The 19,593-nt window shown below is 43.4% G+C and overlaps 2 protein-coding genes across 2 annotated transcripts; one reads left to right on the top strand and one right to left on the bottom strand.

Moving 5' to 3' along the window:
• The first annotated feature begins 768 nt into the window (after window positions 1-768).
• On the top strand, window positions 769-9,970 carry fasn2 (fatty acid synthase 2). Its single transcript, XM_072379066.1, has 6 exons — window positions 769-826; window positions 1,313-1,466; window positions 3,048-3,208; window positions 3,348-3,554; window positions 3,659-3,840; window positions 4,451-9,970. Exons 1-6 carry the CDS (start codon window positions 769-771, stop codon window positions 9,968-9,970), a joined length of 6,282 nt encoding a protein of 2,093 aa, XP_072235167.1.
• A 1,300-nt stretch (window positions 9,971-11,270) lies between these two features.
• pks1 (polyketide synthase 1) lies at window positions 11,271-19,323 on the bottom strand. Its single transcript, XM_072378835.1, has 6 exons — window positions 19,266-19,323; window positions 19,035-19,188; window positions 18,784-18,944; window positions 18,488-18,691; window positions 18,224-18,405; window positions 11,271-16,721 (listed from the first exon to the last, which is right to left on the bottom strand). The coding sequence occupies exons 1-6, from the start codon at window positions 19,321-19,323 to the stop codon at window positions 11,271-11,273; spliced, it is 6,210 nt and encodes a 2,069-aa protein (XP_072234936.1).
• Window positions 19,324-19,593: the final 270 nt, after the last annotated feature.

A 19,593-nucleotide genomic window follows, 5' to 3' on the forward strand; every position in this document is an offset into this window, starting at 1 on the left:
TTAACCCTGAATGAGCTCTGCCATCTTTTACATGCAAAGTAACAAAGGCGTCTAGAAATAACCTCAGTACTGCTGTGTAACTTCTGCAGGTGACTGATGGCGATAAAGTATAAATAAATTAAAGCTGTTGTTGATATTGCTTTGCAAAGTCTTCTTTTTACTTAATTTATCAAAGATCTTTTCATTCATTTGACTTACTTATTGATTTACAATAGCAAGGAAACTATGTTGTGAAAAGTTGTGAAAAGATACTGAAGTGGTCATCATTCGGATGAGCTTCTGAGTTACGAAGACGTGCAGAAGAGGCAGAACGTAAGTAATATCACCCCAAGATTTCTAACTTGTTTATTTGGTTCAAGAGAGTTATTCTCAAGGTGACTGATGACACTTTCTCTTTGCTTCTGTGGGCCACAGTTCTGTCTGAGTTATAAATGATCACGTAGAAGGCGCCATAAATGTGTGCAGTGAAGTCCTTCATCTCCATGGCCACGCATACAATCAAACATTAATGTTTAATCATGAAAAGCAGCTGGCTATAAGAATCGGCCGCAAGTCTGGCAGTGATACCATCACTGAGGATAACAGCCAGTGGGATGGATGTAAGGATGCACTGGTGCGTTTCTAAATTCAACTAATTGTTCAGTTTCGAGGTGAGTTGAGACACAAGTGGAGGTAAAATAGTGGTCCCACTTTTTTTCTGTTAGGTGTGATGATATCTGGAAGTGATGCTGCACTAAAGATTTATTTATTTTCTTTCTTTCTTTCAGGATGGAAGAAACAGACGACAGCATTGCTGTGGTGGGGATCGGCTGCAATTTTCCAGGAGGTTGAGAGCTCTTGTTTGGTTTAGACGTTCAGTCTCTTTCAGTATTTTTCTTAAATGCCATTTGCTCTTTCTTCTGCCTTGAGTTAATGATATAAAAGTAAAAGAGAATTTATCAGCACAACTAAACAGGAAGACAATGAGCAGAAATTTAACTTTTACAGCTGCAGAAATGAGAGAATAAAATGTGTTTACCTGAAACTTACAACCTCTTCTCAACCATCACAAGTAGTAGAATTTCTCCTTGGCTATTCTTCTGTTTTCAGTGATGAAAGGAGACAAAAATCTATTAAATTGCTGTGCTTATGTTGAATTTTTGTTACTTGTTGTTTATAATGTAGTTCTGAATACTACTGCTGTACTTAACTAAATGTATTTATCTATTAGATTTACTTTTTCAACCTTCTTAAGAAGGATTTTTTAAATCGAAAACTTTGATTTAAGTTAAGGATCTGAATACTTCTCATATTACGGATATTTTCCCAATAGGAGAAGGGCTTGACAATTTCTGGAAGGTTCTGCTGGACGGCAGAAACTGCTCTGCACCAATTCCCAGAGAGAGATTTGATTTAGCGAGCTGGTACGACCCTGATGACACCAAAGTGGCTAAATCCCGCACAGCCAAGGCCGCTTTCATTAGTGGGTATGAGCTTTAAACCTTACCATCTGGCCTATTTAAATATGTGCTTGCTCTTTGTTAAGTGCAGACAATGTGAATAGCAGCTGGTCTAATTCCCACATGATCAAATGTTCTTCTTGCTACATATCTGTGTGTCTGATTAAAAGTAAGCTAGAGATGTAATTATTCTTAACACTCTGCAAAGTTCAGTGATTGTAATGGATTGAGGTGTGATGAAACTTTGTTGTAAGATTTAATCTTTGATCCTTAGAATAAAAATCAGCTGACAAACATTTAGAAGCTTTAAGTGTAGCAGAGAGATGTGTGGTAGAAATCTTATTGGGGTGTTGTTTCTGTCCTGCACCGACCTAGCTGAAGATGTCACCTCCCCGTCCTCAGTCCTATTCCGCCCATTTAGTCCCAAAGCTGAGTAGAGGCGCCAGAGTTCCTGCAGCCATGACTCGATGAAAAAGACGACTGCCTTCCTGACATTCCTGCTGTGTCATTATCAGGGCTCAAAGCTCACCCACCAGTGATCTCAGTTCCCATGATGATCAAGGGAAGAAAAAAAAAACTTTACCCAGTCCCATGTAAATCTAAATGTCGATAAAAATGATGATAAAAAATTATAATAATGACATATTCAATAGCATTTAATTTTCATCCATTTTTAATCAATATTCAGTCCGAACAAGCTGAACAGAGAATCCACACCGTGCCATCACACATCAAGCAGATTTACAGCCTACATGTAACTTTTTATTTTACTGTGGCCCCAGTACCTACAAATGAACAATTAAATTAAACGACTGCACTGAAAATATAAATAAAACAGTTCACCTGCTGTGGCCTGAACGCACAGTCTCACACCTTCCTCCTGGTCCGCATGGACTTGAATTGCGTGCCCTTCATCTTCCACTGCATCACTCCCTCTTTTTTCAACACCATCATCGTTTTTGGGCTTTTTGAAGAAGCATCTGACACTCAGCTGCCGTGACATTTTCTCTCGTGACACCAACGAGGTCATCATCCATCAAGAGCGACAACAGCTAATTAATATGCCCACTCGCCACCAAGTGGTCAGAGGTGGGTATTGCAATCTGTTAAAATGACTGATGGCCTTCAGATTTTTTTTAAATATTGGGTTAACGCGACCCCTTCATCAGATATTTTCAGACTTAGAATGCTTCAAACACAGTGCCAAGGTTGTGTTTGTGTGGGGGGTTGAGTTTTTGAGTTGGTAGTGACTTAAAACACCCAAATAATCTGCAGCACAAATAATTGATAGTTTTCATACGATTTTCCTTTTACAGTGGTATAAGCCCCTTGATATACTGATATGAAGAATCTTTTCTTTTCTGAAAAGCTTTTTCTATGCAAATCATCTTTATTTGTAATTATTAAAGTGACATCTTAACTTCTCAGTACAGTGCTTGCATCGCCAGGTTTCGATTTATAGAGTGTGTGAAATCACTAGTGTTTGCACAAATCATACTTCCAGCTTCAGTGTTAAGAGTGCATGTAAATTGTCTGAAAAATATCATCTAATTAACTGTAACGTATGTCATTACTTAAATCTGATTCAATGATTTTGAATGCTTGCAGGTATAATGAATTTGACCACAGGTTTTTTGGCATCAGCGACAGTGAAGTGGAGCAAATGGATCCACAACAAAAGCAGCTCCTTCAGTGCGTTTATAGGGCTTTAGAAAATGCTGGAATGCCCATGGAGAAAGCCAGCGGCACCAGGACAGGAGTGTTTTTTGGCAAGTTGTTTTTGGTGTTATTTATTAGATATTTCTGTGCAATAAGGATCAAATTAGACACATATTACACCTGTTTAAAGCCCTTCCCTGGTAAACATTTAGTGCATATACTCCATATCATTTGTTGCTTTGATAACAGGGATTATGAACAGAGATTATGAAACAAATGCTGCACATGTGCACCCAAGTGTGATTAACCACTGGACCGGCACGGGGCTCGCCATGAGCATTGCAGCAAACAGAGTCTCCTACATCTTCAACTTCACTGGACCCTCACTGTCCATAGATTGCGCCTGTTCATCGTCCCTCGTGGCTCTTCATCTTGCCTGTCAATCCATTAAACAAGGTCTGGACAGCATTTCCAACTGACCTCAGTAGTACTAGTAGAGCAACAAGTGGTGGCTTTAAAATGTTATCGGGTGAGATTATAAGTATGTTTTGTCTCATCAGGTGATTGTGACATGGCTGTTAGTGGAGGGGTCAACTGCATCTTTGAGCCAAGAGTGTTTGTGGCGCTCAGTAAGGCCAAGATGATCTCACCTGAAGGGACCAGCAAGCCGTTTTCCAGCAGAGCAGATGGATATGGCCGAGGGGAGGGCTGCGGCGTCGTTCTCCTGAAACCACTGAAAAAGGTTGGAATGTGCAGAGAGCATTAAAAACATGATACGTTATGTTTTTTTTTATTATCAGATATGTTCTGATCATTAGTTATCATGTCACACATGTTCTGGTAATTTCACGTGTGGGCCCTTTCTTCTCATCTTGTTTATCCATTTAGCAGATGCTTTTATCCAAAGCGACTTACAGGTAGGCAGATAGGGTAAGGGGGTCTTGCCTAAGGACCCCTACTGGAGGGAGTACCTTTCATGCAGGGGATTTGAACCCAGTTCTCCCACACGGAAGGTGGCAATCATACCACTACACTATCCACTAACCACTTTTTCATTTTAACAGATATAAAACAGCTGCCATATATTCCTACCTGGTAAATGTTCAACCATTCATTCATCTATTTTCGACTTGTGGTTTATCCATTCCAGGGTTGTGGGGGAGCTGTAGCCTATCCCAGCTAATGTTTATGTGAAAGTGAAAATACTTTAACACAGACTCCACCCAGATCAGTCATTTTGCTGAATGTATTATCCACCTCAGCACATTCATATGCTGACTTGTTCATGGACAGAGGCTTACTCAGGACACTCGGCAGTCATTCATCGTTGTTTTCATGTTGTTAATTCACAGGCTCTTGAAGACCATGACCACATATGGGGTATCATCAGCAAAACCGCAGTCAATCAAGATGGACACTCAGTCACTCCGATGACCAAACCCTCCACGACACAACAAGAGGAGCTGCTGCGCAGAGTCTACTCAGACTTGGACGTTGCAAATGTCCAGTACATAGAAGCTCATGGGACTGGAACCCCAGCTGGAGATCCAACAGAGGCGAGAAGCATCTCCAATGTCATCGCTAAAGCCAGACCCCCTGGTTCAGAGACACTCCGGATTGGTTCTGTAAAGAGCAATATCGGACACACCGAGTCTGCCGCTGGAGTGGCTGGACTCATTAAGGTTCTGCTAATGATGAAGCATGAGACCATTGTTCCATCAGTTTTCTACTCTGATGAAACCTCCAGTGTTGATGCCAAAGCCCTGAACATTAAAATTCCTAAGGAAACAGAAAAATGGGAATCTGCTTGTGCAAGACTTGCAGGTGTGAACAACTTTGGCTTTGGGGGAACAAACGCACATGCCATTGTCAAACAACACATACAGTCACATGTTGAGCTAAAGCGCAGTGAGAGGCAGGAAAAATATCTTGTCATGTCTGCAAATTCATCGAATTCTCTTACTATGATGATGGAGGACACCATTAAACAGCTTGAGGCAAATGACAAAGTTGATCTAGATTCTCTGTTGTACACATCAGCTTGCAGAAGAAGCCACCAAAAGCATAAATACAGAAAGGCCGTTGTAGTGTCATCTGTGGAGGAGCTCACAGAGAAGCTCAGAGCCACTGCAGGCAAAAATGTTAGCCCAGGCCTCTCAGATCCAAGACTGGTGTTTGTCTTCTGTGGCAATGGCGTCACTTACCACGGCATGTGCAAGCAGCTGCTGAAAAGTGAGCCTGTATTCAGAGAAAAGATCAAAGAGGTTGCAAAACTTTTCCAAAGTCTGAGCACCCTGAACATCCTGGACACACTTGAGAGTGAGTTTGAGAGTAGTGACTTCAACAAACCAGGCGTTGTCCAACCGCTCCTCTTTGCTATCCAGGTTGGGATCTCCACCCTCCTGAGGAGCTGGGGCGTCAAGCCTGACGCTGTGCTTGGACATTCTGTTGGTGAAGTTGCAGCCGCTCACTGCTCCGGCCTCTTGTCTCTTAAGGATGCCGTGAAAGTCATATATTACCGAAGCACCCTGCAGACCAAAGTCACCGGTGGGAAGATGCTTGTGATCAGTAACATAGCTGTATCAGAGGTGACTTCTCTGCTTCCTCTGTACTCTGGGAGAGTTTGTCTTGCTGCTTTCAACAGCCCACATTCCTGCACCCTGTCAGGTGATGCAGATGCAGTTGAGAGCTTCCACGAGAAGCTAAGTAACTCGGCCAACAGTCAGAATCTGTTTCTCCGTGTGCTGGATGTCCCTGCTGCTTACCACAGCCACATGATGGACCCAATCCTGCCAGAAATCAAGGAGACAATTGGCGTCTTAATGGAGAATGACCTCAACACAGAGTTGTTCTCGACGGTCACAGGCAAGGAAGTCCGGCAGGGAGATTTCTGCTCAGGTGAATACTGGGCGAGAAACATTCGTGAGCCGGTTGCTTTTGAGCAAGCAGTGAGGTCTGCAACTAAAGGAAAGAAGAGTACAGTGTTTGTAGAGATAGGACCCAGAAGGGCACTACAGAGAAACATCATGGAAACTCTTGGAAACGACACAGCAGTTGTTGCTTCCGTGGAGCCACAGAAAGATCACAAATCAGTCCTTTCTGTTGTTTCTAAACTGTTTGAACAGGGTGTTCAGGTTGATTGGAACACCTTCTTCAAAGGCTGTGAGGCAATGCCACTGCCCTTCCCAAGATACCAGTTTGATTGCACCGACAGGGATGTTATCATTGGAGCAGCTCAGAATAACAAAAAAAGTAGTCACCCTGTTCTCCTTCAGACAGGAAGTGAAAACAACATTTTCAGCTGTGATCTCATGTCTGACTCCGCCTTCTACTTGAAAGAGCACAAGCACAATAACATCCCCATCATCCCTGGCTCCTTCTACGCTGAGTTGGGTTTAGCTGCGTTCTTGGCCAGTGCTGAACCAAAAGTGCCCCATAACTCATTACAACTCAGTGTCAATTTTAAGAGTCCGTTTGCTTTAACCCAGAACTCACCCAAGATGAAGGTGCAACTAGAAGAAAAAGAAACAGAAACTAGTTTTACTGTATTCACCTCCTCTGCGGTGTATGCATCAGGCACAGTGGTTTCAAACAAAGAGATGCTGATTGAGGAGCAGTGCATTTCACTGGGCTCCATCTCCAAACGATGCACGTCTGTGGTGAGCTTTCAGGAGTTTTATGGGTATCTCTCTCAAGGAGGCTTCCAGTATGGAGAAGTCTTCCAGAATAAGGCGGATGTCTACTATGGGGAAGACCTGAGGGAGGCTTTTTCAGCTGTCTCAGTTCCAGAAGAGCTGCAGCCTTATTTGCATGACTACTACATACATCCTGTTGTGTTGGATTATCTCATGCAACTTCTCCCTGTTACTGTAGAGCACATCTTTGCTGGAAGACCAGGATTTCCTGCAAAAATAGGAAGCCTGACAGTGTTTCAACCTTTGCAAAATGAGATGATTGTTTATCTGAGAGCAACTGATGTGGCTGTTGACCAGTTTGAGGTTTGTGGCTGCTTTGCAGATAAAGATGGCAGAGTGTTGGTTGAGGTTAAGCACGTGATAGTCAAGTATCTTGGCAGTCACTCACGTGTGGTTGAGGATTACTTCTACCATAATGCTTTCAGCACCATCCACGAAGGGTTCTGTCCTTCTCCACCTTTGAAGGCTTTGATCTTCTCTGATTATTTAGGGATCTCAAAAGGTCTGGAAGAACATCTCGACCCAAAATCTCAATATGTTTCCTTCACACATGTAAAAGATATCTTAAGCGATGGGTTTGCTTCTGTCATGGCAAATCTAAACATCACAGATATTGAGAAAAACTTTGATGAGGTGTTATTTTTGTGGGGCAAAGAAGACCTCTCGTCACTGTCGGCTGATGCTGTCTTGCAGAATCTGGCAAGCTGTTGTGAGATTTTCCGCCTAATAGTCCTCGATCTGAAGAGGATAGCCTTCCCCAGAGCGATCAGAGCAGTAACCTACCGCTCATCTGACCTGACTGTAGATCACATAAATCCAGGTTTTGCCCTTGCTGGTATGACAAGGTCATTTGCTGCAGAGATACCTGATCTTTCTTTTCAGCTGATTGACATAAGCACTATCTCTGCTGAGGACATTGCAGCTCTGTCTGAAGTCCTGAAATCGTATCCTTGCAGCAAGCACCCAGAGTTGGTGATTAAAGATGGGCTGATCATGAAACCTTCCATTGTTCATACCCCATTAGAAATTACTGACAACGCAAAGGTTAGTTACACCTCTGCGATGTCTAAACCTTGCAACTTTCAGACAGCTGATGCACAAAAGATGACTCAACTGAGCGCCATTCACTTTGACGAGGAGCCCGATCCAATCAGTGACACGTCTGTTGAAATTCGTCCCAGTAAGATGTGTGTTCATTCATCTGATTACTTCCCTGTCAGTGCCTCACATCTAAAATTTGGTCAGACATTGTACTGGAACAAACACTCATCTCAGAAGCACAGCCTGCTCGCTCTTGACTTCAGTGGTACCGTTACTGTAGTTGGAAAAGATGTAAGGAAACTGAAAGTGGGCGACCACGTTGCTTCTTGTTATCCTGTTGTGGCTGCTAGTACGGTTAGAGTGCCAGAGGATGTGTGCTACAGAACCAAAAAGTTCTCATTCCTAAAAAAAACACCCTGCGTGTCCTTCTTTGTGTTAGCGTGGGAGATCTTGCATGGAGCCTTGCCTACAGCCAAACAGAATTTAGGCATCGTGTGCTCTGTGCCTGACTCGGCTCTGGTGAAGGTCTTGGCACATGCCTCCGACAAAGCAGGTTGGAATGTGATTGTTGGTACACAGTGCGATGGCTCCTTTGCAGATGTGAGTCAAGTGGATGCGTTTGTCATCCTGTCACCAATTGACGAAACGCTAATTGCTAAAATTTGCGACTTTCCAGGCGTCCAACATGTTGTCGTCATCTGTGGATATCAGATGCAAGATTTGCTTAGTCAGGAACTGCTCCAAAGTGTAAATGAAAGCGTTTACGTACAGACAATTCAGATGCAAGTCATTTTACAAAAAGGATACCTTCGAGCACGCAGGCCACACGTAAATCGGTGGCTGAAGTCCCTGAACTTGAGCGGGAGCTTTGCTCTTGAAAGCTTCATATTTCAGAGTGTGAATTCTGAAATCAAGAGTGTTGAATCACAGAAACCACAGTCATACTTCAGTTCAAATAAACTGCCTGTGGTAGCTCTGGAAAAAGATGCGAGTGGTTCCTTGTCTGACATTCCACTACTGCCCACAAATCAGCGGCTCTTCAGAACGAGATCAGTGTACATAGTGGCAGGTGGGCTCTCGGGTCTGGGCTTTGAAACAGTCAAGTTTATCTCACAAAGAGGCGGCAAGTTCATTGTCATCCTTTCCAGGAGCAAGCCCACACCTGAGGTGCAGCAAGAACTACTCAAAGTGGAGAATCAGTGTGGCAGCAGTATCACCAGTATGGAGTGTGACATATCTGTGCCTGAGCATGTGCACAAGGTTATCAGCGTCATCGGGAAGAAGTTTGTTGGCTGTCCGATCAGAGGAGTGTTTCACAGCGCAGTTGTCTTGCATGACGGGCTGATTGAGACCCTTAACCAGTCTCTCTATGAGAAAGTTTTCAGACCCAAAGTAAATGGTGTGTTGAATTTGCACCAGGCAATGCAGCACTGCCAGTTGGACTACTTCGTGTGTTACTCCTCCATCTCAGCTTTCCTGGGAAATGCATCACAAACAAACTATGCAGCAGCCAACTCATTCCTCGACATGTTCTGTCAGTACAGGCGCAAACTCGGGCTGCCCGGACAGTCTATCAACTGGGGAGCTCTGAACCTCGGACTGCTCCTAAACAAAGAGCATTTCCAGCGCTTTCTGGAGGCAAAGGGGATGATGGTGCTCGATGTGGCTGAGATACATAAATGCTTAGAGCAATGCCTCGTACTCAACCGACCGCAGCAAGCTGTTTGCAGGTTTCACTTCAGAAACATCAGGTACAACGTCCTCTCCCAAAACACAGCATTGACCATACGCCTCTTCAAGTTAGTTGAAGAGGCCTTCCAGAAATCCAAAGAGGCAGATTATCAGACAAAGCAAACTGACTCCGTCTCACCGAGAGAATACGTTGTGTCTCTGCTCAGCGAGACCATCGGTGTAGAAAAGAGTGAACTGAGAGACGAGTCACCGCTTTCATCCTTAGGCGTCGACTCCATGCAGGCTATGACTCTGCAGAATCTGATCTTTCAGGAGAGAGGTGTGAATGTGCCTTTAGTGAAACTGTTGGATCCTGATGCCACGTTGTCATCAGTGGTGGCTTTACTGAGTGAAGGAGCTGAAGTTGAAGCTGAAGATGTGGGTGATGTTTCAAGCAGATTGTAAACCCTGAAACAGACGTCAGCACAGTATCATTTAACCGGCGTCCTGAAGACGCTTGTTTATATTCTACCATGAACCTTTTTTTTTTATGTATGTTTTATGTACATTTTCAGTTTTGGGGAATTTCTTATGACAATTTTGCAATCATGAACCATACATTGTTTAACCAATTTTCTTTTTTTTTTGGGGGGGGGGGCTAAATTTGATAAATAATTGCTGAAAAGATGTGAACATTCAGCATTAAACTCATAACTATTCCTAAATTGATTGAATATTTGTACTATTTCATTAAATTTCAATAAAAATGTTCTTTTAAGAGTTTTGTCTATAAACCTTTTTGCATGAAGCCATCTCGCACAGTCAGCTCTTATTGCCATGAAGTTATTAATCCTGACTGATTAACAGTTTTATGATTATGATGGACAAACGCCATCAATTTACATTCTGGATTGTCACATAAATTATCTGCTGAGAACAAATATGATTAATGATTCCTTTGCTGTTTGAGCCAGAGATTTATTACATGTGCAGAAGATGCATGATGGTGATAGTGGCAATAGAGTATTTTACGCCAGTTTTTCTTAACTAAACAATGTCAAAATTGTACAAAAATCAAAGATGACAACATTTATAGCACTTGTATTTGTTTTTGCAGGTACCTGGACAACATAATGAATATCCATCTTCAATCTAAAAAAAAGTTTATTCATACAGGGCTAAATAATATAATGCAATAAGAGAAATAATACCATTAAGACAATAAATGAGATAATAAAAAGACAGTAAAGGTCATGAAAACATAACAAAAATATCTATCTTATAGCTTTTCTCAACAAAATGCAACTTTTCACAGGAATTAACACAATCAAATGTAAAAAACGAGGGACGTCTGTCCTTCTCCACCTTTGAAGGCTTTGATCTTTGATATTTAGGGATCTCAAAAGGTCTGGAAGAACATCTCAACCCAAAATCTCAATATGTTTCCTTCACACATGAAATCGGGTGTGTTGAACCACTAACAGTCTCTAGGTAGATTAACCTCTGGATCTGAATTGAATCTATGAACAATGAATAACACCACTTTTGTCAGAAAACCAACAAACCTGTTTCCAGATGTGTTTAGTTTTACAGGAGAACTGTGGTGGCGAACATCCACAGAGCATGATTTCCAGTGGTGGCAAACCTGTCATTAGTGCTGTTTGCTCATAGTAATCAGTGCTGGCAAAACTGTGGCAACCCTGAATTTTCCATCCGCTCAATCGCTTTGCTTTTGTAAAGAAGCCCAGGCCTGACATTAAACTGTTCATCCACTGTTCAAGACAACATTCACCAAAGTGGTAAGAGTACTGTTGGGGTCCAGCATTACAACCAAAGGTACATTTACTCCTGTCTCCTGGAAAATCATGTTCTGCAGAGTCATGGCTAACATCGAGTCAATCCCCAGTGCACAAAGTGGAGAGTCATCTTCCACTTCACCTGCACTCACATTGAGTATGTCGCCAACAATCCTCCGCACGCTCTCATGTGTGGAGGACAGATGTTGCACTCTGGGTTCAATATACGTTTCATCTTTGAGTTCTGTTTCCACTAAAGCTGACAGGCGCTCCCTGAGAGATGCGTTTTGTGAGAGGACATGCATGTAAAGATTTTTGAAGTTGAACTTGCATATTACTTGCTGTGGTCTGTTCATTAAAAGGCACTTTTTAAGTGCCACGTGAACTTCACGCACACCCATTATCATCATCCCTTTGGCCTCCAAGAACTTTTGGAAGTGGTCTTTGTTCAGCAGCAGACCGAGGTTCAAAGGACCCCAGTTGATGGACTGTCCAGCAAGTCCGAGGTTTCTCCGGTAATGACAGAATGTATCAAGAAAAGAATTGGCTGCTGCGTAATTACACTGTGAAGCGTTACCCAGGAAAGATGAGATGGAAGAATAGCACACAAAGAAATCAAGTTTGCTGTGAAGTGTTGCATGATGGAGATTTAGAGCACCACTGACTTTGGGCTGCAGCACCTTTCGGAAGAGAGATTCATCAAGCGATTCGATCAGCGTGTCGTGCAGCACCGCAGCGCTGTGAAACACTCCTTTGATTGGACAAGATGGGAATCTTTGCCCAATTTTGGAGATGGCATTAACCACCTGCATCGACACGGAAACATCACACTGGACATTTAAGATGGCTACGCCATATCTTTTCTGGAGCTGGTCCATTTCAAACTGGATTTCATCAGATAGAATTCTTCTTGACAGTGTTGCAATGCAACCTCCTCCATTGTGGGCGATAAATTTGACCGTCTCGAATCCCAAACCAGATAGACCTCCAGTTACGATGTAAACAGAGCTCTGTCTGAAGAGTTTTCCAGACCTCACGAGCAAAGGGATGTCAGACACTCTACAATCAATTCCTCCTGGCTCCAAAACAACTTGCTGCACTGTTGTTGTAGAGAAATAGGACTCAGACTCTTTTATCTGAAGCAGCTCCCCTCTCAGAGGTAGAGACACTGCATCAAAGCCTAATGAATGAAGCCAGCTGACGATATTTTTGTTTTGTGCTTGCAGATTAGCTCTGAAGAGAACATCAGCCACATCCAGCTTATGCACACGAATGTGGTCACTTTGCAATGCAAACGTGCCTGTATAAACTAAGGGTGACATGTAACTGCTGCACACAAAAACTATGTGTTTCTCAAGTCCACCACTGTCATTCATCTCCTGCCAGGAGCAATCAAATGGTGGCAGAAAAACAAAAGCATCAAACTGTGGCAGTTCACTTGAAAAACGATGCAGAGAGGAAACATTCCAGCCTGACCTGCACGCTGTGAGAGCCAAGACTTTCATCAGAGCAGAGGCCGAGTTTGACGAGATAATTGCCAACTTTCGCCGCTGTTTTCTTACATCAGACAGCATCCTCTGCAGGATCTCCCATGCCACTATGAAGTAAGACACACATGGAGTCTCTCTGAGGAATGGAAATGTCTTTGTGTCGTAACACACCGCTTCAGGAATTTGTATCGTTGCAGTGGCAGCAACTGGACAACACGAAGCAATATGGTCTCCCACACTTAGATCTTTAACTTCTTTCCCAACAGCTGTGACAATGCCGCTAAAATCTAAAGCCAGAAGCTTGTGATTCTGTGAGGCATGCTTGTTCCAATACATTGTCCTGCCATAGCTCAAATGGGAAGTGCTGACAGGGAAGTAATCCGATGAATGCACGCAAACATGTGTGAGTTGAATTTCAACTGACTTCTCATGGACAGGACATTCAGAAGTATTAGCAGGGATGGCAAACAAGTTAGCCATTCTGTATGGATCAGTAGTCTGTAGGACAAAGTCCCTCAGATGGACAGATTGGGTCTCACTGTCAAATAAATCCTCGTTCTTAACTGGGGTTCTTGCTATTCTTGTTGCTGATACCCTCCCTTTACTGAACCTCACCTCTTGTTCTTTGCAAGTTTCAACTACATGAGCCAACATTTTAATGTCCTCTGTGGTCACAGAAGACAGGTCAATCAGCTGAAAAGAAAGGTCTGCCATCTCTGCTGCGCAAGCCCTCATCAGACCAGGAAGCACAAAACCAGGACTCACGCGGTCCACAGTCATTTCTGTCGACCTGTAAGTTATGACCTTGACAGAGCAGGAGAGTCTGCTCTCTTTTATGGCTAAAACAATCCAGCGAAACATCTCACAGCAGGTCACCAAGCAGTCCAAAATCCTCTCAGATGACAAGTGACTGAGGTCCTCTGCACCCCAAATGAAGAGAGCATTCTTCAGATCATCTTTGCTGCGCAGCGAGTGGAGCACTAAGCGTCGAACTTGGTCGGCCGTTAACGTCTCCCTGCTCTCCACAATGACTGACTCTGGGCTTATGTAGGGTCTTAGCCCTTTAGCAATGCCGAGTTTATCCTCGAAAACAATTGCTTTTAGCTGGCCGTTTTGCGAGGCTCTGTCATCTGCAATTGCAACTGTTTCATTATGAAAGAACAGTGATTGGGGAACAGTTGAGCAGCAGTCCAAAAATGAAATCCTCACCCCTTTGAGTTCCACCAATACGTTCCCCTCCATCGTAGCAAAGCAACCACAAACATCAAGGAAGTCTGGGGTAATTTGAGTTGCCTGCAGGTAGATGACCATTTCCTCTTGCAGGGGTCCTGATAAAACTATACTCCCAATGTGTGAGGGAAATCCCTGCTTGGCTGCTAGCTCTCCCATTGCTACCACAGCGGTCATTTGCATGAAACAATCCAGTAGCACAGGGTGAACAAAATACTCATGCAGGTATTCCAGAAGTTCACCAGGAACTTGAAAAGTTGTCACAGCCTCCTTAAATTCGTTCCCAAAACGCACATCGTTGAGATGCCTGAAAAGTGGACCATACTCAAATCCTGCTTGAGACAGAACAGAATAAATCTCCTGTTTTGTCATAACCAATTCGCACCTTTGGAAGATCACATCAAGACTAATGTTTGCTTCTTCTAACAGTGGTTGCCAACCTGTACACCTGTATGTGCCAGAGGCGTGTGTTGCAACAGAGGACTGTATCTTAAATGAGGCCTCCTTCTCTTGATGGTCAAGTGTCACTTTTAGCTGTTGGCAGTTTGAGTTGAGAGTCAGCAAACTTTCAAATGAAACACTGAGACAGAGCTGAGAAACAGGTTTCTTTGGCTGCAGGCTTGCCATCACTGAGGCATAAGCCAGTTCAACGTAGAACGCACCGGGCACAATGACCACATCGTTGTTTTTATGCTCCCAAAGATAAGGTGCCGTCTCCAATGAGAGGTTACACACAAACTCTTTGTTATCCTGCTTTACTTGGGATACAAGAGTATGGCGAGAACAACTAGTTGATCTTTTACCCTCTCTCAAAGCTTCAAAATTCACGTCTTTCTTTGTGTTGTCAAACTGATAAACAGGAAGGGCTGTGGGTAATGTCTCACAACCATTGTAGACCTGATTCCAGTCTACATTCACGCCAAGTTCAAATAGTTTGGCCAAAGTCAAAGAAATAGTGTCACAATCTTTCTCTGGGTGGACGGACGAAAGAACAATGGCGTCATCTCCAAGAGTCTCATTTATGTACCTTTCAAGAGCCCTTCGAGGTCCAATCTCCACAAAGAGCACATTTCTTTTGGACCGCTTGTCTGTGACGGCAGCACGAAGTGCTCGCTCAAATAAAACGGGCTCTCGGATGTTCTTTGCCCAGTATGTGCCAGAGCTAAAATCCCCATCTGAATACCTCTCTCCAGTCACCGTTGAAAAAAGCTTGCACTCCATGTCGTTGCTGTCTAAAAGGCCTATGTTTCTCTCAATGTCATCCAGAACTGGATCCATCATATGGCTATGGTAAGCTGCTGGAACATCTAAGACATGGAGGAAGAGATTTTTATCTGGAAACATGAACTTTAGCCTTTCGTGGAGGGCGTCTAAAGCATCTGCATCTCCTGACAGAGTGCATGACTGAGGGCTGTTAAAAGCAGCGACAGTAATCTTCCCGGAGAAGACCAAAAGAACCTCTAAAACGTCTTTTACAGCCACATTGCTGACCACAAGCATTTTCCCACTCGAGAGTCTGCTCTGAAGAGTGCTGCGGTGGAACAACACTTTAACAGCATCCTTGAGAGACAAGAGGCCTGAGCAGTGAGCAGCAGCAACCTCACCGACAGAGTGACCGAGCACAGAGTCGGGTTTGACACCCCAGAGCTTCAGCAGAGAGGCGATGCCGACTTGGATCGCAAAAAGAAGAGGCTGGACGACACCTGGCTGGTTAAAATTACCGTCATCGTACTCACCAGCAAGCCATTGACTGATACTAATCTCTGTATAACTCTGAAAGATGTTCTCGACTTCTATGACCTTCTCTCTGAAAACAGGAAGTTCTTTCATGAGCTGCCTGCACATTCCTCTGTAGGAAACCCCATTTCCACAAAACACAAAGACAACTTGGATGTCAGACCTTACTGATGGAACTTTTGTTTTCAGTGCAGATGTGAGCTGGTGTTTTAAGTCTGAGAGGGAAGACGCTGAGAAGGCCTTCCTATATTTGTGTTTGCAGTGACTCCTCCTGCATGCTGAGGTGTATGAGAGTGCCTGCAAGTCAACCGTCTGATTGCTGCTGAGTCTTTGGTGGGAGTCAGCGATGGTCATGATCATTGATTTCTCAGAAGCTGCAGATAATACAAATATCTTCAGCCAGGCTTTCATGGTGTCTACTGTGTAACTGTACTCTCTTAAAACCGCATGTGCATTTGTGCCCCCGAACCCAAAGCTATTGATCCCTGCTACCCTTCCCAGTGACCCCTTTGACTCCCATCGCTCAGCTTTGGTTGGAATTTTCAGATTCAGGGCTTTTACATCTACACTTGCATTGTCTTCAGAGTAGAAGACTGAGGGAACAATGGTCTCATGCTTCATCATTAGCAGAACCTTAATGAGTCCAGCCACTCCAGCGGCAGACTCCGTGTGTCCGATGTTGCCCTTCAGAGACCCGATCCGCAGTGTGTCTGCACCTGAAGGTCTGGCTTTAGCGATGATGTTTGAGATGCTTCTCGCCTCTGTTTGGTCTCCAACTGGAGTTCCAGTCCCATGAGCCTCAACGTACTGGACATACGCGATGTCCGAGTCTGAGTAGACTCTGCGCAGCAGCTCCTCTTGTTGTGTCGTGGAGGGTTTGGTAATCGGAGTAACTGAGTGTCCATCTTGGTTGACTGCGGTTTTGCTGATGATACCCCATATTTTGTTGCAGTCTTTTATGGCCTTTGCAGAGAAAAAACACACTATTAGCAGGCTTGTTATCATCTTTATGTGTACAATTTCAGGTCACCCCGTCCAGTTCATGTCATCAATTCGCTTCACCTCATATTTCTGTAAAGTTCATGGGATCTTGCAAAAGCCTTGGCCTACTTAATCACTTTTTGAATAGCTAATTTTCAAACTTTTCACAGGCTGTAATGCACAAACAGTGTTTCTGTTTGATAAGCAAACATCTTTACTCCCCTGACTTGAATATTTCTATCTACCAGCCATGTTATTAGGTTAACCTGTGAAAAATACAGCGATTCTGGTTTTTAGTTGGAGGTTGAAGTTTTAAATTTATTGCTGAGCATTAATAGTTTGCCTCCCTTATGTTTATGAATAAACAACGCACAACGAGCACTCTTTTAACAACATCCAAAAAAACTTGAAACGTAGAAGCTGACTCATATCATAACCTTTTTGTGAATAACAATCTCACCATACTTTATAGAAAATTACTATTACAAATTCAAACCCAGATCCATTTCCTGTCATTTTAACAGTTCATGCTGTCGGTTTACCAGTTACGGTCGATAATTGTAATTTTTCAGCATTAATGAGTATTTTCTGTTAAGTTCAGAACTCAGAATGCAAAAGGGTTGAAGCTCAACACAACAGTGGTTCATCCCTTGAAGGATTCATGGGTCAATGTTCAGTGGCTTAACAAACAAACGAAACATATTCCTCTGAAAATGGTCAGAAACAAGGACTGGACTTAGACTGAGTGAAAAAGCAGTCAGATCAGTGAAGCTCTGACATTGTGAGTGCAGTGAGTGGCTGAACTGATCCATGATGCAGTGGATTTAGCTCCTACTCCTGGTGTAAGAGACAGATTAAACTGTTTTGGAGTGTATTTACTCGGGGTACACTAATATATTGGCCAATACTCAGCTTGTTGACTGCAGTCTGCCGATCTGATGGCAGCAGCCGAAGTTGACCTGATGTTGCATTGACTTTGCCCTGAAACTGACAGGATTAGCCTGCAGGTTCTTGGCCAGATTATCATCTTTAACATCAGTATTGGTCCATAATTTCAGAACTAGTGCATCCCTAATGTATGTCCTTTACCACATTTACTAATAATGAGATGTATCAAAGTTACTTTAACAGTTTTGTTTGACATGTAAACCTCATTTATTCCTTATTGCCACACAAAGTAGTGGCGTTATAGTTTACTGTAATTGCTTGCATTGTCCAAAAGCTGTTTTTTGTCTTCTAACTTATTCACTTCTTTGCAAACGCTGATATATACTTGAACTTACTACAGTTCTTATACCATCATATACTATCATCTAACTTCCAGAATATACAGACATATACTGTAAAATATCAGTGTTTCCTGTTATTAGAGTGAAATACTGTAAGCTTGGATGTGTTGGCAACCAATCACCTCTTTTTGACGTGAAATTCATTCATAAATCATACAAAAAGCAAACCAAAGAGGAGAATAACAACCAGCCTACATTTCTGAGAGGTTTCAGGAGAACCACGCCGCAGCCCTCCCCTCTGCCGTAGCCGTCTGCTCTGAAGGAGAAAGGCTTACTGGTTCCGTCAGGTGAGATCATCTTCGCCTTGCTGAGAGCAACAAACACTCTTGGCTCTATTATGCAGTTAACCCCTCCACATATCGCCGTCTCACAGTCTCCTGGTTGAAAGTTGAATTAATATTAGTATTTCTGAAGATACGGGTGTGCTGTAATGATGGACTTTCTTCCAGGTAAACTGACCTTGCTTTATAGCCTGGCAGGCAACATGCAGAGCCACCAAAGATGAGGAACAGGCGCTGTCAATGGCAAACGAAGGGCCAGTGAGATTGAAGGTGAAGGAAATTCTATTGGCCGCAACACTCATGGCCGTCCCAGTGCCGTTGTAGTGGGTTATTGTTCCAGGACTGTTGTTTCTGAGCATTTCATAGTCCCTGTTCATGAGACCTACGGCATCACAATCACAGCAGAATGAGCAACGATTAGTGTCGTCTGGAAATTGTTCTCGGCTCTTTAAATATAGCATGTGAGGGGAGCACCTATGTAAACGCCAGTTCTGCTTCCGCTGATGCTTTCCATAGCTGTTCCTGCATCTTCTAAGGCCCTGTATGTGCACTGCAGGAGGAGCTTCTGCTGCGGATCCATGCAGTCAGCCTCCGCCTCAGTAACGCCAAAGAACTTGTGATCAAAGTCATTCAGCCTGGAGAATAAAAAGTAGATCCATCATAACTCAAGCATGACGTAAATAACACACAAGTTGTCCAGATGGATAAAACAAACCCAACCTTACCGCTCTATGAGAGCTGCTTTGGCGGTCTGTGTCTTTCCAGGTTTGCTGGCATCACCATCGTACCACAAAGTGGTGTCAAACCTCTCAGCTGGAATATCCACTGCACAGTTCTTTCCCTCCAACAGAACACTCCAGAAATTGTCCAACCCTTCACCTACAACAAAATGGAACACAATTTACCTTCGACATTTGAATATACTGCAGAAACACACAGCTTTGTCAAAGTCATACCTCCAGGGAAGCTGCATCCCATCCCGATTACAGCGATGTCGTCGTCTGTGTCCTCCATCGTTCCTTTGAGGTGGCGAAGAGGTTTCTCCAGGTGCTCAAAGTAAAGTTTTAAGCCTCCACATAATGAAGCTTTACGTTCAGCTATCCTCAGGGAGAACTGGTGCTTCTGCAGCCTCACAGCCCCCTTATATAACGTTGGGTCAGCTCAAACAAAAGAGACAAGAGGAGATTGTCTTGGCTTTATTTCTCAGAACCAAATCCACTAATTACAGGTTAAGATCGTCCAGCTGCAGGAGTAAATGAGCCTTTGTTCCAGTTCTTTTTTTTC

This window comes from Leuresthes tenuis, unplaced genomic scaffold (assembly GCF_036924035.1).
Source record: "Leuresthes tenuis unplaced genomic scaffold, fLeuTen1.0.hap1 SCAF_24, whole genome shotgun sequence".
Classification (NCBI taxonomy): domain Eukaryota; kingdom Metazoa; phylum Chordata; class Actinopteri; order Atheriniformes; family Atherinopsidae; genus Leuresthes; species Leuresthes tenuis.

Bases quoted from the DNA above. Each gene is read 5' to 3' on its own strand.
- pks1 (XM_072378835.1), bottom strand. From the start codon at position 19,323: ATGGAGGACACAGACGACGACATCGCTGTAATCGGGATGGGATGCAGC. The intron at 18,692-18,783 runs GTGCTCCCCTCA...GTGATGCCGTAG, and splicing joins CAGAACTGGCGTTTACATAG to GTCTCATGAACAGGGACTAT. The intron at 18,406-18,487 runs GTCAGTTTACCT...ACTTTCAACCAG, and splicing joins CTGCCAGGCTATAAAGCAAG to GAGACTGTGAGACGGCGATA.
- fasn2 (XM_072379066.1), top strand. From the start codon at position 769: ATGGAAGAAACAGACGACAGCATTGCTGTGGTGGGGATCGGCTGCAAT. The intron at 827-1,312 runs GTTGAGAGCTCT...TTTTCCCAATAG, and splicing joins CGGCTGCAATTTTCCAGGAG to GAGAAGGGCTTGACAATTTC. The intron at 1,467-3,047 runs GTATGAGCTTTA...GAATGCTTGCAG, and splicing joins AAGGCCGCTTTCATTAGTGG to GTATAATGAATTTGACCACA.